Source organism: Leptonotus elevatus, chromosome 1 (assembly GCF_054856555.1).
Source record: "Leptonotus elevatus isolate MCC_2025b chromosome 1, RoL_Lele_1.0, whole genome shotgun sequence".
Lineage (NCBI taxonomy): Eukaryota > Metazoa > Chordata > Actinopteri > Syngnathiformes > Syngnathidae > Leptonotus > Leptonotus elevatus.
In genome coordinates, this window is record NC_141239.1 from 20,125,588 (window position 1) to 20,141,193 (window position 15,606).

Below are 15,606 nucleotides of genomic sequence, written 5' to 3' on the forward strand. Positions count from 1 at the left end.
AAATGCTGTGGCGTAATTATGTGTGAGGTCGTCACTTTTTAAAAATTGGTATATTTACCTCACTAATATAATAAATAAATCGCTAATGTTTCTTGTTGTTGGACGACAATATCCTGGCGCCGAGACAGACCACAAACACAACAAGTGGTTTCCACGTGGGCTGAACAAATGAAGATTCAGGTGCAGCTGTGGGCAAAAGGAGCAACGCGCCACCTGCTTGTCTCGTTGTGATAACACGTACTCCAAAGATGAGGCAATACAATGATAAATTACTCACACTTATGTATTCAGAGATGCAGAAACAAGTCATGCAAGCAAGGCAATAGCTTAAGAGGCTTAAGGGGAACATAAGGAACTAAAAAACACCATAGACAATGTAATAGCACGTTGTTGTCGAACACGCTAACAACAAAATGAACTTGATTTGTCGCTCAGGTGTCAGCAATTCATAATGGAGACGACACAACCCAAGCATTTTCTTTACAATAATATGTGGAATGTGAGTTAAGCAGAAAAATCCACCAGTTTTAACTATCTCAAGGGGCGGCCATTTTGCCACTTGCTGTCGACTTTCACAATTGCTCAGAGCTCAGGTAGCAACCAATCGCTGCTCACCTGTTTTCTGACGCTGAGCCCTGAGCAAATGTGATGTCAATTTCAGTCGACAGCAAATGGCAAAATGGCCGCCCCATGATATGGATAAAAGCTTCATTCACATTCCACAAACACAATATTAATCAGAATAACGTTTTAGACTAGTGGGAGCACACACACGACATATTATTATAAAGAATATTTTGCGGTTGACTTCACCTTTAATTTCTTTTTCTTTATACCTTTTTTTCATGGTTATTTTTCATATCTGTTAACAAGTTATTTGTTGAAAATATTTGCCTCGCCATCGTTCATTTTTTGGAGGCCCTCGGGCTCTGAAAAGTCCCTGCATTCTGCAGTGTTTCTGGACAGTTCAAACATATACTCAAGAAAAAATATAAACGCACAAGGTCACTCGGGGCAGTCTAAGGCACACCTGTGCACTAATGATGGTGTCTAATCATGGGATGGTTTATCTCTGCAAAGGAAAAGTGCTCACTATCACAGGTTTAGACTGGTTTGAAAGAAACTGTGATATTGTGTATGTGGAAGAAGTTTTAGATCTTTAAGTTCATTTCGTAAAAACATGGGAGCAAAAACAAAAGCGTTTATTTTTTTGTTGAGTGGTAGGCTATGTACCGTAATGTATCATGTCTACGCCAGTGACGTATTGTGACAGGTATAGCAATTAACACGCTTCCACTTGATGGTAAAAGACATAATTAACATGTGCCTCCACTTTGTGTGACTCTTTTGGTAGCTTCCGTGGGATTGTTTTTCTCACGTAAAAATGTGTCTCGACTCAAAGGATGGGAAACGCCGCTTAAAGGAATCACAAGCCCCGCCCCTTTGGGTTGTCCCCTAGGTAAACTATAAAGTGTTGCTCAAACAGGTTGTAGGTGAGAACGGGCATCGCACAGGTAGAAGCACTTTTACGAAAGGGGGGATTCACTTACGCACGGGAAAGAACTCGAGAAAAAGAAAAGAAAAAAAGCCATGAAGCTCGGGATTGTGTGCGGGAACCACCGCAACGTGAACCTGGACGAGACCACCAGCAGACCGGCAAAGCCGAGGGAGTGCGAGGAGTTGGGCTCGGATGGGGACTGCGCGGCGCACAGCCCTCTGGCTGGCAAATCCAAGCCGTACACCCGCAGAGCCAAACCGCCGTTCTCCTACATCGCCCTCATCGCCATGGCCATCCGGGACTCGCCGTGCGGTCGCCTGACCTTGGCCGAAATCAACGAGTATCTCATGAACAAGTTCCCCTTCTTCCGCGGCAGCTACACGGGCTGGAGGAACTCCGTGCGCCACAACCTGTCGCTCAACGACTGCTTCCTCAAAGTGCTCCGCGACCCGTCCCGGCCGTGGGGGAAGGACAACTTCTGGATGCTCAACCCACACAGCGAGTACACGTTCGCCGACGGCGTGTTCCGGCGCAGGCGAAAGCGCATCAGCATCCGCCGCGGCAAACAGGAGGAGGAACGCCGCTCCGAGGACGCGCCGCCGAACGCCGGCAAAAAGTTCACAAGTTCCTTCACGATTGACAGCATCCTCAGCACGCCGTTCAGACGGGATTTGAACCACGTTGAACACTACGCCGTCGTCATGACGCCGCCGCTTTTAAATCCACCTGCTTCTTCGCTTTACGTCCACCCGGGTGGCCTAATGGACCTTGGCGCTGCGCATGCGCATAACGGCGGCCTTTTCTTGCGAACTTTGTGACCACTTCAGTCGCCTTAACGCAGTTTCCCAACCTTTACTGCGAACATATTTTACATAAGGGGGGAAAAAATAAGTATAAAGAGCTTGTCCAAATTCAGTGTGAAATGTCGCGTGTAGTTTAACACGAAATTGTGCCTTCTGCCATCTAGTGGAAGAGCACGTAATCGTTTTGGACTGTCACTATACGTCGCTGGTATAGAGATGCACAAAAATACATTATTTGTTGCACAGGTGTTGTAAAAATGACATTTCACGTGGCATTCTCAGCGCACTGGTTGGGAACAGTTTGAGACTTTCGTCATCATCGTCAACGTAGATCACGTGCACTGGTGAAGTGCAGTTGAACAAAATCAGTCGATTTTTTGTAGAATTATTTTTGTTGTCTAATTTTTATTATTTTATATTTAATCCTACTTTAATATGTTGTTTGGTCATAGACTTGCTTGAGCAGTTTTGTTACATTTTATAAAGCTTAATGTTGTTTAAATAAAATTTAAAGATGTACTTTTGTGTGCTATAAGTGACTTATTGGTCTTTTTGAAGAAATAAAATTGTATGTTATAGTGTCTTCAATATCTTCCATGAGAACAAAATGCTAATCATTCTTATCAGTTTAGCTAGAACAGCCTCAGGTCAAATTAATCCCAATTGTCAATGTTAGGAATAGCCAGCTGTTTAATTAATAATTAATCAATTATGAAGCAAGACAGTATGTATTCAGAGACACTCAATTTGGAATGAGGTCAAATTGACCCCCAAAAGTGCGTGCTTGCGTGCGTGTGCAGTAAATGATTAAATCCAAAGCATTTAACTGTCTATTAATTATAATAACGTGGCATAATAACGATAAGTTGTTTGTTTATGCGTTTCCATGGCGAAGTTGCCTAACACTTAATTGTTCTTGTAATAACTTGTAGGTGCCACCCATTACACCGCAATTGTGTACATCAACATGATTCCAATAAATTATATTCCTTGCCCTTTTGTGTGAAACGTTTTGCCTCGAGTACCTGAAAGTGCTTTGAGGTGCACATTAATGTCAGGAACGATCAAGCTGACGATGACACGCCCACCGATGTGTACGTGGAATGTTTAGTTCTCGGTCTCCGCGCATGCGCAGGAAAGGTGGTGCACTTTTGAGAACGCTTCATCCGGAAAGTACAGAATGATAAATAAACAACAGCATCTTTGCTAGTCTGTCACGACTATATTAAATAGTGCTTATACGAAAGTTCTTTTCCACATTAGTGTGACCCGTAAAACATAAATTTAATAGAAATTGACACAAAATATTGTAGTGGAATGGTGCATGAAAGAAAACCAATTAAATTTCAATCCATTTCGGCTTTTATCTGTATAAGAAGGTGGTGTCCAAACTATGGCTCTGGGGTCATTTTGGGGCCCGCCGTCCATTTTTCAGCGGCCCGCGACGTATTCTAAAAATGTGTACAGGTGATGGAGATTATTACTAAAAAAATCATTCAAATACTAAAAAGCCAAAGGGTGCAATTTAACTATTTACATGTACGATTGTAACATTTCTCCATGGCGAATATTATTAATTCCTTTTTAGTGGCAAAAATGTTTTCTTCCACCTTTTGTTCTGTGTCAATGTCCAAATTATGAACCTATCACATTGATGATGTCCAAGTAACTGCTTAAAAAAGGGTCCGATTACGACAGCCGACCACTGATTTATGATTGTGTGTGTGTGTGTGTGTGAAAGAGTGAATGTAATTCATTGTAAAGCACTTTGAGAACCATATGGTGTAGAAACCGCAATATAAGCTCAGTCTATAACAAAGTCCATATTGCTCTTGTTTTGGTTCTGAATATAAAGATGGGATTCAGCTGATGTTTAGTATGGCAATATTTTGAAGAAAATCATATGATCACATTTTACAATAGCCTACAGGGTTGTTTTTTTTCAATATAACTAATATATAAACAATTAATAGTTGCTGGATTGACTGGTTTTGGCGTTAAAAAAAAGAAGTTTGAACGAGGGGTGTCAAAATGTGTGCGTTAATTTAAAGTTTCTTTAATGTCACAAATTTTTTTTACGTGCGATTAATGACCGCCCCTTACTTGGAAAACCTGTACTGGGGGAATTCCAGTCGCAACGCAGCAGACAGGTCGACAAAATTTAGCAGTAATAAATTAATAATAATGCATATATTTGTGGAGATTGGGGCCAATTTAAAAAAATTGCAGAATTACACAAGTTACTTCATGTTAAAGATTAGATAGCTCTTAATAAGAAAGAAAAATGTACTGAGCTGTCACCATCTTACAAATGCAATTATACCATCTAGTGGCAGAAAAATGACCAACACAAATCAATATCACACTCATTTTTTTACAGTACAAAACATATTTTTAATTTTAAACCAATTTTATTAATTATTATGAAATTACTGTATCAATTACTAAAATATGCAGCCATATTTCAATTATTTTTTCCCCACCTGTGTTAACAAGATTATTAGAATTTATAAAAAAAGATTTTATTGGAACAGATGTAAAAAATTTTGATTAATTGTGAGTTAACTATTGAAATCATGCGATTCATTATGATTACAAACTTTAACCGCCTGACACCCCAAGTTTCAACATTTCAAAGTGGCCCTTGCATCCTTCCTTTTTTCTGGATGTGGCCCTTGGAGCAACGTTTGCACCCTTTGTCTGTTCTTATAAATCCTCTTGTTTCAAATGGTGTTTGTCAAAATGTAGCGTCCAGTTGTGCTTATGAAGGGGCTAAGGGGAGTGGAGGTGAGGGAGTGCTTATGTGTAAAGGGGGGGGGGGGGTCTTCCACTCCACAGCCTTGTGTCCGGCTTCTAGTCTGGATCTTGTCCAGATGGGAGGGAGTTGAGTTCCAAAGGATTTCTTGGAGGGCTCGCGAAGGTTTAGAGGGGCAGAGGCAGATTTGGAGAAGTGCTAGGTGGTCGAGGGGGTGTTTGAGCAAAGTCCAGGGGCTTTGCAATGGACCGAGGCGAGGAAGAGGAGGCGAGGCTGCAGGTTCTCGTTACTAATGTCTTTAATTAAGGGAGGGTGACTTATATTTTATTATAGTCTCCTTTTTTCTTTTTTCTTTTTTACCATGACGACCAAGAGCCCCCACGGACATTTAGACCCGAGCGTAGCGCGCTCCATCCCGGCGTCCACTCCCCACGACGCGGCGGCCAAAGCCAAGCGCGGCAACTCGGGTTTGAGGCGCCCGGAGAAGCCCCCCTACTCGTACATCGCCCTCATCGTCATGGCCATCCAGAGCTCGCCCAGCAAACGGCTCACCCTGAGCGAGATCTACCAGTTCCTGCAGGCGCGCTTCACCTTCTTCCGAGGTTCGTACCAGGGATGGAAGAACTCGGTCCGCCACAACCTGTCTCTCAACGAGTGCTTCATCAAGCTGCCCAAGGGCCTCGGCAGACCCGGCAAGGGCCACTACTGGACCATCGACCCGGGCAGCGAGTTCATGTTCGAGGAGGGCTCCTTCCGACGCAGACCTCGCGGCTTCCGTAGAAAATGCCAAACGTTCAAACCCATGTACAGGATGATGAACGGCATCGGCTTCGACTTCCAGGCCGCGTCGGGACCTTTAGTGTGCCACAACGGCTACAATTTAGACTTTAATCCCATGCCTCACTCGGGCTTTGAGGGGGTGGCAGGGGGGCATCACGTATCCTCCGGGTCCGGCTCGTCGTACGTGACTGCGACCCCCAACGCGGACTACATCTGCTCGGACAGCGGCGGCAGTTCCCTGCAGTCTTCGCCGGCCGTGGTGGGCTCCCTGGACTGTCAAAACCCTTACGGCAACTCGGCCCCCCACTGGAGCTCGTCTGCGGTACCTTCATATCTGAAACAGCAGACTCTGGCGTCCGGTAACAGCACCGGCACCAGCGCGCACGGGATGGCGTCTTACTCTCTGGATCAAACGTATCTGCATCATAACGGACGAGATTCTGCTGACATTCCAGGTAGGCAAACATTTATTGTGTGGACTGTCATTGGTGAAAAACAAAACCAAAATTAAAGTTTCCTTTCCATTGTGTTGTAATTTTCTTCTTTTCCTCGTAAATATTGAAATGATGATATTTTAAAAAACACATTTTAATCAAGTGCAGCCAACATGTCTGAATTAAATAAATGGATTAAATCTTTTTTTTTAATGCATGAGTATTGAGTTATTGCCACATAAAAAAAAATCAAATAAGAATGAATCAAAACTGAAAAAAACACAAATTATGATCTCCTAACTGTTAAGATGTTGTTGGGTAAAATAGTTGTTTATAACAGTATAGTTACACTGTAGTAACGAAAAGGGTTTGCTTTTTTTGCATGCATGATAATTTGTTTGTTTTTTGCAGGCGGTTGCAATTTTATAAATCATTTAATGCAAAACATATCTTTTATATGATATTTTTTAAACACATTTTAATCATGTGCAGCCAACATGCCTGAATTAAATCAATCCAAATGATTTTTTTCAGTACAGTACATACGTATTTAGTTATCCCCCCCCCCGCCCCAAAAAATCAAATAAGAATCAAAACTGCAACTGTGTATAGTTACACTGTAATAATGAAAATTGTATTTTTTTGCATGCATGATAATGTATGTTTTTTTTTTTGCAGACAGTTTTATAAATCAGTTAATGCAAAACATATTTTACATTTTAACAGTTTGTAAAGAAAATATATATTATTTTCATTTAATTTCGTTTATTCTTGATTGCATTTCCATTATAAAAAAAAAACATGCAAAGGACGGTCCATTTTCGGTGGGCTTAAAATAAATGACTTAAGCAGATGCACTCTTTAAACTGTTGGATCAAAAACAATCCAATTTGCAGCAAGTTTGTGTAAAAAATTGGACTGACCAGAAAACGTGGGTCAATTTGACCAAACTTTCTGGGAGGAAAAAAAAGGTTATGTTTTGTATAAAACGACCTTTTCTTTTTTTTATGATTTGATTTGTTCAAAACAACCCATAGTTGGGTAAATTTAGTGGTTCCGTCCAATCTTTCAGCCAGCAGTTTTTAAGTGTGAAGAAACGCAAATATTAATATAATTGTTATATTTATTTGTATGATGTAAACCTGCATATAAAATGTCAAAAATGCACCTGGAAAAACTAAAAAGATTTCCAACAATATCGAACATGACCTAATTTCAAGGTCCACTGTCTTCTTTAAATTAGTTACTATGATAAGTAATATTGCCCTTTTATTTTAGAAAGCAAATACATTTGTAAACTGGCACCATACGTTCATATCCAACAAATGAATAATAAAAATTGAATCCTAAATCCGTGCATGCAACAAAGGGCTACAGAGATCTAAATATTGACTGTATCGTAGCAATTTATAGTTGGCCTAATTTAATGATAAATTAGCATATGGGTTTGAAGTGATGCTTCATGCTCTCAATATTTAATCCATGGAGTCAATTTGATGCTTGTTTTGGTCTTGTCGGTTTGCAGCTGGACTGTCGCGCTACTCCAGCCACTCCAGTGCAGTGTGCGACAGGCAGGATTTGGTTCTAAGCCTCAACGGGATGTCACCTCTCCATTCGGGCACCGGAGCGTCTTATTATCACCATCATCATCATCGCCATCATCATCCTCATCATCAGCTGCACCATCATCAGAGCGCCTATCAGGACGTGAAGCCTTGCGTCATGTAAAGAGCCCAACAAGACTTTTTTTTATTTTTTTAATAAAATGAAGGAGAGGGTTTACAATCCATCGTCAACATTTCCTCAGTCAGTGACGTCATTACGTTTTCATACAGGCGATGTGATCTATTATGGCAGCGGACGTGAAGGTACACATGCTGGACATTTAAATATAAATCACCATTGGTGCAGCATTCTCAGTGTTTTCATTTATTAATTTTAGTGGTTCAATTCAAAACGTGAAAAGTACTACAATGAAGTATTTCATCATTTAACTTTGCGTGATGTTGATGATAAGTTACAGCCAACGAAAACAGCAAATCCACCTTCTCAGGAAATTACAATACTATAATTAAAAATGTTTACTTTTGAATTGAACTATTGAAACTAATGAACTTTGATACCATCTTAAATTGATTTTTTGGGGGATGCACTTACATTTGCTTTGCACTTAATATTGCTGAACATGATCATTAAAGGAATGTATTTTATCTAAGCCGTTTGTCATCATTCTTATTATTATTATTATAGGAAATGTATAAACATGTATAAAGCAGTTTAACTCAATTGTCTTCGTATTTTTGTTTTTATTATTATTGGTAGTGCAATCCTGTACTTGGATTGTGTGACTGATGGTGGTCTCTTAATTGTATTTGTTAAAAATGAACGTGAACGACTCGTCATTCAATAAATGAAATGCTAGGCTACTTGCTGGTTTTTTTTATGACTACTATGTCGTTATATCATTCAGGCAGTCGACCTTTGTAGGGTTGCAGGTGGGATTTAATAGCGTTTAAAGTCCAAATTTGGAACCAAAATATTGTGCCGTACACTCAGCACGTTCCTTGGCCCTTCTAAATTTTGGCACTGCTGCCCTCTAGTGGTACTCTCATGCAAACAATCATAACGCATTCCTTTCCATTATGACAAATTGGATAAGACGCCGTGTCCCGTTCTTTAAAATGTCACATAAAGGCTTATTTTAATTTAAAAACAATGAAGGCAAACATATTTTTTATTGTTGCTTTAATTGACTGCAATATATAAGACAACGTGTACGCTAAGGTTTAATTGTTGCTCCACTTTGTGTTAAGTAAACCCCACAATGGTGTCTGAAATAATTTGAAATGGACAAAAAGTATTAATAAAAGTATTTTATTTCTGTGTTCGGAGCCAGCTGGGATAGGCTCCAGCACCCCCGCGACCCTTATGAGGAATTAGTGGTTGAGAAAATGGATGGATGGATTTACAAAACAAGCTCACGAAATGAGGTTATCTTTAGTCGATGCGGGCTAAAATCAAAGTTTAAGATTATCAAGGAATTCACAATTCAAGAGCTAGGAGTGTTTTACACAATGCAATACGGTGCAATAATATAAAGTATGGACTTACTGCTCCTTAGTTTATGTTGAATTCGAACATCCATACGTACTCAACCAAGTAGAAATGTTCATATATCTTCAATTTATTGAAGAAAAAAAAAGAGCATAACAAAGTTTGCTTAGAGATTGAAACATCATCTGAGCAATAAATTGTGAGACGACGGTGCTTCCAAAATCTTGCTGGCTATTTTTCCTCATTACTTTTCCTCATTCAGGCGCTTCCTTCTCATGTGAGTTGATGGTGGTGCTGCGTCCCCTAGTGTCAGGGAGGAGTATCGGAATGCAGAACTTGTTTCCGTTCTCCAACACAGCTGATGTATGATCAGCTCATCAGCAAGCTCTGCATAAACCTGATAACGATCCTGCTGATTGGAATCATCTTGTGTTGGAAGAGGGAAACCCATAACAAATTTGGCGGGGAAAAAATGTTGATCAAAAATCTTTTTAATTAATCAAAATTCTAAAACGTGATTAATCTGATTTTTTGACAGATCTAATCATTTGGTAGAGCTCAATTTAAAAAGAAATCTTCACGAAAGGGTAAGTGAAAACAAACACCTGAAATAATGTGGTTGCACATGTGCTAAAAATATTGATACCTAGATAAGTACCGATATTAATAAAACAAAATACCCTAATGATATTCCGTGTCAGAACGAATATTCAGAATGTCATCCGCAAACATTTATTAAATGCTTTAGTTTAATGCATGTAGTTATGTTTATTGCTCAAACACAGCCTGTGCTACCTTTAACGTCACCATCCGCTGTCAACAGTGACGTGGAGACTTTAAAAAAAATCTATCTGAGATTTAGAACAGTTACTTTTCAGGTTTTTTAATAAACCAATAGTTTTTTTTATGGAACGGTATCGTCAATTTTCCATGTGTACCTCATCTGCAATGGACGATTTCGAGCATACGTCACAATTATGTCACAAGTCAAAGCGGTGGTCTTACTTGGTGAAAGGAAGCTCTCCAGTCATTGAAAAGCACTGGATTAAAAAAAAAAAAAGATTGTTGTAATCTGATTAGTGACAATTATTTTTATTTTAAAATGTGATGAAATGTCGTTTGGCTACTATGACAATCTGCCTGGTTTGAACGCTCGTCACAGGCAAAAGCAATACAATACGCCGTTTGTTTTCACCATATAAGGTGCCTTGCATTGTGGAAATATCATAAATGCCCGGATGTTCGGAATTGTCACTAGGAACAAAATGGCTGCTTATTGCATTGTGATGCTTTTACTTGCGTTCCTTTACAATGGAGCTTTCTCAGACGTTGTTTTGCGACTTAATTGGACGATGTGACACACACTGGAAGGATGAACAGCCAGTTAACAGGTAAAAACCTTCCAGAGCCTTCTGTTTGTTCATCTACTGCCGCATCACTTTATGGCGACAGCCGACTTTCTGCCTTCCCATTTCGGACACTAACTGTAAAAGTAGTAGTACTTAAGTTGACCAATAGGTGGCAGCAGTGTCTCATAAGTGCGAAAAAGCCTGATTGTCGATTGAGTGGAACGTAGTAGAAATGATAGCCTCATATGTGATGATATGGAACTTTATTAAGACATTTTTATGTCATTTTTAAAATATCCTATTAAGTTTCAATGTGCAATGGAATTATAATGTTTACAAATCATGCATTTCATTCTCATACATTGTAGATATTGAGTGTATTAGAATTCAGTTACAATTGTGGTTCTCAGTTTTCTTTTTTTATTACATTATATTTTATACATTGTGACATATACATAAATAAATAAAAATCCCCTTGCCCCCAACCAATCAGAGGACGGCCACTGTGTGAAAGGAATTCTCACTTGTGTATAGTTTTTGTTCGGCCTTCCCCTTTCTGTCCATTAGAGGGAGCCACATTCAAATTGATGACTTTAACCCCTTGCCTTTAGTTTGAGATTGAATTCCTCACACCCTGAGTATGCCAACCCAATGTATGGCCACACTGAATTCTTATAAAACGGCGGGAAATCAGCGTGGCAACTTTTACCTCGGCGCTGCCCGATGACATCACTTGTTAGCGACACACCTAAATAAAGGACACGTATTCCTTACATTTGTTACTAATTGCTATTAAACAAATCCATAATTGGACATTTATGAAACAATACGAATCACGAATTGTCCTCAAATGAAATGTAATTGAACGTCTTCATCCTGCGCATGTTTTATTTCAAATCCTTCATATTTTCCGTCTATTACAAATGACACAAAAAAAGAAAGAAAAGGTTAACCACGCTGAATAGCCTCAATTGTGCCTGAGTTAAAGGGGCCTGGGTGGGCAGGCCGTGGTATTAAGTCGAAGGCCCATCGTGGGCTGCGTGTGCAAACAGCCCGGAGGCGGTGGAAAAAGTTCATGCCCGGGTCCATGTAAGGAGAAACCGTCCGAGCACTGCATGGACATTTTAATTAAGACGACGTGCAAAGGCTTACGCGCTCATATCGGGAGTGTAACTTTGCCTCGCAGTCACTGTGGGCGATTTCACGCTGTGCATTGAAGCCCCTTTTGATGGGATCAATTGCTTTTTTCTGAACCTTCACACATTTCAAAACTTGACCGGGGTAACTGAAGAAATGTTAAGAAGCATCAAATTAATGTGTGTGTTTTATGCAAATGTTTAGAAGCCCAATTGATCATTCGGCTCAATTGGGTGACAAAACACCATTTGGCTTTCAAGCCCACCCCTGAACAAATCTTTACACCTCCCAGCCCAAATTTGCCTTTTAATTCCCTCGCTTAATGAGCCCAGTCTGGACTTTGATCTCCAACGGCAGCCATCTGCTGTTTTGAAATCAATGAGGAGAAAATTAAAAGGTAACCCAAATAATAATAATAATGATGATGGTGACCAAATGAGAAATGTTGGGTGATATTTACGCATTTGGAGGATAATTCGCTCTTCCCTTGTTGTGACTCGACGTGGGCCTGAAGTGGGCTGCCCCCAACCCCCCCCCCCCCCCCCCACCCTCCCGGGGGCCCCTGCCACACTTCCTATTGGACGCCGGTGGCCCTGAGCGAGGAGGAGCTTCACTAGCAGCAAAAAGGAGGAAAGAATTTAACTGCGCAAAAGTCCTGCGTGCTGACGGATGTCCAAAGTCCAGAACTTTTCCAAACGCTCTGAGATGGGGACGGCTTAAAAGCACCTTTTCTCCCTTCCATTTTTTCTCACTAAAAAAAAGGAGCCGTGATTCGTTTTTCGCGCAAAGGAAGCACACTTTTTTTTCTGGAGGAGCCGAAGCCATGCAGGCGCGTTACTCCGTCTCCAGCCCGAACTCCCTGGGCGTCGTGCCGTACATCGGCGGCGACCCGGGCTACTACCGAGCGGCGGCCGGCGGGGGCTACACGGGCATGCCGGCGCCCATGAACATGTACACGCACGCCGCTCACGAGCAATACCCGGCCGGCATGGCGCGCGCCTACGGACCGTACACCCCTCAGCCTCAACCCAAGGATATGGTGAAGCCTCCGTACAGCTACATCGCGCTCATCACCATGGCCATCCAGAACTCACCCGACAAGAAGGTGACCCTGAACGGGATTTACCAGTTCATCATGGAGCGCTTCCCTTTCTACCGGGACAACAAGCAAGGCTGGCAGAACAGCATCCGCCACAACTTGTCGCTCAACGAGTGCTTCGTCAAAGTGCCGCGCGACGACAAGAAACCCGGCAAGGGCAGCTACTGGACTCTGGACCCGGACTCGTACAACATGTTCGAGAACGGCAGCTTCCTTCGCAGGCGACGGCGCTTCAAGAAGAAGGACGTGCTGAAGGAGAAGGAGGACCGGCTCCAGAAGGACGCGCCGGCCCGCCAGCAGCAACAGCAGACCCGGGACCAGGAGCAGGCCGGCACGCAGCCGGTCCGAATCCAGGATATTAAGACGGAGAACGGCACCGTGACGCCCCCGCAGGCCAACTCGCCGTCCTTGAGCGCGGTGCCCAAGATCGAGAGTCCGGACAGCAGCAGCATGTCCAGCGGGAGCCCGCACAGCAGCATCCCGTCCAACCGCTCCATGGTGGGCTTGGAGGCCGCGGAGCAACAGCCGCAGCACCACCAACAACAACAACACCACAACCAGGGCTTCAGCGTGGACAATATCATGACCTCCCTGCGGGGGTCCCCGCAAGGGGCGACCGAGCTGCCCCCTTCGAGGACAGGTATCGCCCCGTCGTTGTCGCTCAGCTACTCCCCGAACCAGACCTCCGCGTACAGCTCCCCGTGCAGCCAGAACTCCATCTCCACTACCTCCAACGCCACCTACCATTGCAACATGCAGGCCATGAGCTTGTACGCCGGGGACCGGGCGAGCCACCTGCAGGCCGCCACGAGCACCGGCGTGCAGGACGAGACGCTGCCAGACTACTCGGTCAGCACCGCCGCGTCGTCGCTGGGCCACGGCGGCCTCAACTCGGGCCAGGACGGCCACCCGCACGCCCACCAGGGCAGGCTGACCTCATGGTACCTCAACCAGGCCGGGGACCTGGGTCACCTGGGCGCCGCGTACCCGGCGGCGGCGGCGGCGGCCGCGGCGCAGCAGCAGAACTTCCACTCGGTGCGGGAGATGTTCGAGTCGCAGAGAATCGGCTTGAATAACTCGCCGGTGAACGGGAATAACAGCTGCCAGATGTCCTTCCCGACCAGCCAGTCCATCTATCGCACTTCGGGAGCTTTTGTGTATGACTGCAGCAAGTTCTGATCCAAAAACAACACAAGTCCGATACGCCATCCTCAAAATGGGACTAATATGAGACAGAACACAAACAAACAAACACAAAAAAAATAGACTTGATGTTTCTAAACAGTGTTACCACAAATAACACGTAAGTCTCTCTTTCTCTATTTTTTCTTTATATGTTAAAATGTCTTCTTCTTTTTTTCATGGACGTGTAACTTGCATATAGTAATTTATTTCCAAACTGTAGCCAGGATATTATGGACCAAACACACAGATACACGCACACACACGCGCACACACATGTACACGCACACACTGACTTACAAAAAAAGTGTTCCATTATAAAAGTGACTGAAGGAACGTGTATATCGCCGTATACTATTTGAAAGATTCTTCACATGTTGCTAAGTATTTTTATTTTTATTTTTATTTTGAAGGATTTTGCTTGTTTGTTTAATAAATGGTCATTTTATGTGAGCGTAAGAAGTTTTGGTTTCTTTAGGGTCGCAATATAAGGCTGGTGATATTTTACACTATAGCCTATGACGTCATCACCAATATTGATTTAATAATGCATAACAAAATGATGAGAACTGCACTGTGCAATTCATGTAATTTACATTCAACTGCACACAATTTGGATCTTATTTTAATCTTGTAAGTCATTTTGGATGATACTTTGTGCTCATATGTGCAAATATCATAACACACATGCGCAAACTGCACATTTGACACACATTCGTTTAAAAAGAGCCGTAAAAAAAGTCATAAAAGGATTTATTGGTTGCTTAAATGTGGGACAGTTTTATTGTCACCAAACTAACAAAAACCGTTGAAAAAAATATAGAAATGCAGTAAATTCTTTTAAATCAGCAGGTTTTCTTTTCTTTTTTTAAATTACTTATTTTATTTTCTAACACAATTTAATACTTTGTTCCACAGTTATAAAATGAATGATAAAAGCCAAATACAAATAAAATTACACGCTTTTTAGGAGCGTTTCATGTTTGCTATTGCGTAAAAAGGCGCATTGACGTCATTTTGACCGATCGCTGCGTTGATATGTTTATTATTATTATTTTAAAAATATATATTTTTCCTTTTTCAATATAAAAAGTTTACATCATGGTGAAATGACCGTGTGTGGTTTTTTTTTAAAGATAGTTCAAACTTATATTTGAAATATAATATGAATAAAAAAAAAACATTTAAACGTCACAACAAACAAGTTGCGATTATGCAGGCCAACTTGAATCCTTAATGACAGGAAAGGATCAATCAAAACAAAACATAAAAAGGTGCCAAATGAACAATTGTAATCAAGCCTCCCTCCCACAAAGTCATCCCACGCCCCCCCCCCCCCACACTTTTTTTTTTTTGCTTTGTCCTTATAACGTCGCGTTAGTCCAAAGATTGATGGCGCGTTCACGGAACACTTCCAGGTCAGGAAGGAATAAAAATCCAATCAGCGCGTTGGAATCGTTTTTCAAGCTTAGGGGGGGTCAAAGAGGAGCGTGACGGCCCCAACATTACAGGCAA

At 42.0% G+C, this 15,606-nt stretch overlaps 3 protein-coding genes across 3 annotated transcripts; all 3 read left to right on the forward strand.

The window, feature by feature from the left end:
• Positions 1–1,484: 1,484 nt before the first annotated feature.
• foxq1a (forkhead box Q1a) lies at positions 1,485–2,882 on the forward strand. The gene has a single exon (XM_086090324.1). It carries the CDS (start codon positions 1,591–1,593, stop codon positions 2,314–2,316), a length of 726 nt encoding a protein of 241 aa, XP_085946450.1. The 5' UTR covers positions 1,485–1,590; the 3' UTR covers positions 2,317–2,882.
• Positions 2,883–5,196: 2,314 nt separating this feature from the next.
• foxf2a (forkhead box F2a) lies at positions 5,197–8,485 on the forward strand. The gene is made up of 2 exons (XM_086076307.1): positions 5,197–6,291; positions 7,796–8,485. Exons 1-2 carry the CDS (start codon positions 5,418–5,420, stop codon positions 7,996–7,998), a joined length of 1,077 nt encoding a protein of 358 aa, XP_085932433.1. The 5' UTR covers positions 5,197–5,417; the 3' UTR covers positions 7,999–8,485.
• Positions 8,486–12,467: 3,982 nt separating this feature from the next.
• foxc1a (forkhead box C1a) lies at positions 12,468–14,544 on the forward strand. Its single transcript, XM_086077849.1, has one exon. The coding sequence runs from the start codon at positions 12,634–12,636 to the stop codon at positions 14,086–14,088; it is 1,455 nt and encodes a 484-aa protein (XP_085933975.1). The 5' UTR covers positions 12,468–12,633; the 3' UTR covers positions 14,089–14,544.
• The last annotated feature ends 1,062 nt before the right edge of the window (positions 14,545–15,606 follow it).

Coding starts and splice junctions, on each gene's coding strand:
- foxq1a (XM_086090324.1), top strand. CDS start 1,591: ATGAAGCTCGGGATTGTGTGCGGGAACCACCGCAACGTGAACCTGGAC.
- foxc1a (XM_086077849.1), top strand. CDS start 12,634: ATGCAGGCGCGTTACTCCGTCTCCAGCCCGAACTCCCTGGGCGTCGTG.
- foxf2a (XM_086076307.1), top strand. CDS start 5,418: ATGACGACCAAGAGCCCCCACGGACATTTAGACCCGAGCGTAGCGCGC. Junction 6,292..7,795: donor AGATTCTGCTGACATTCCAG/GTAGGCAAACAT, acceptor GTCGGTTTGCAG/CTGGACTGTCGCGCTACTCC.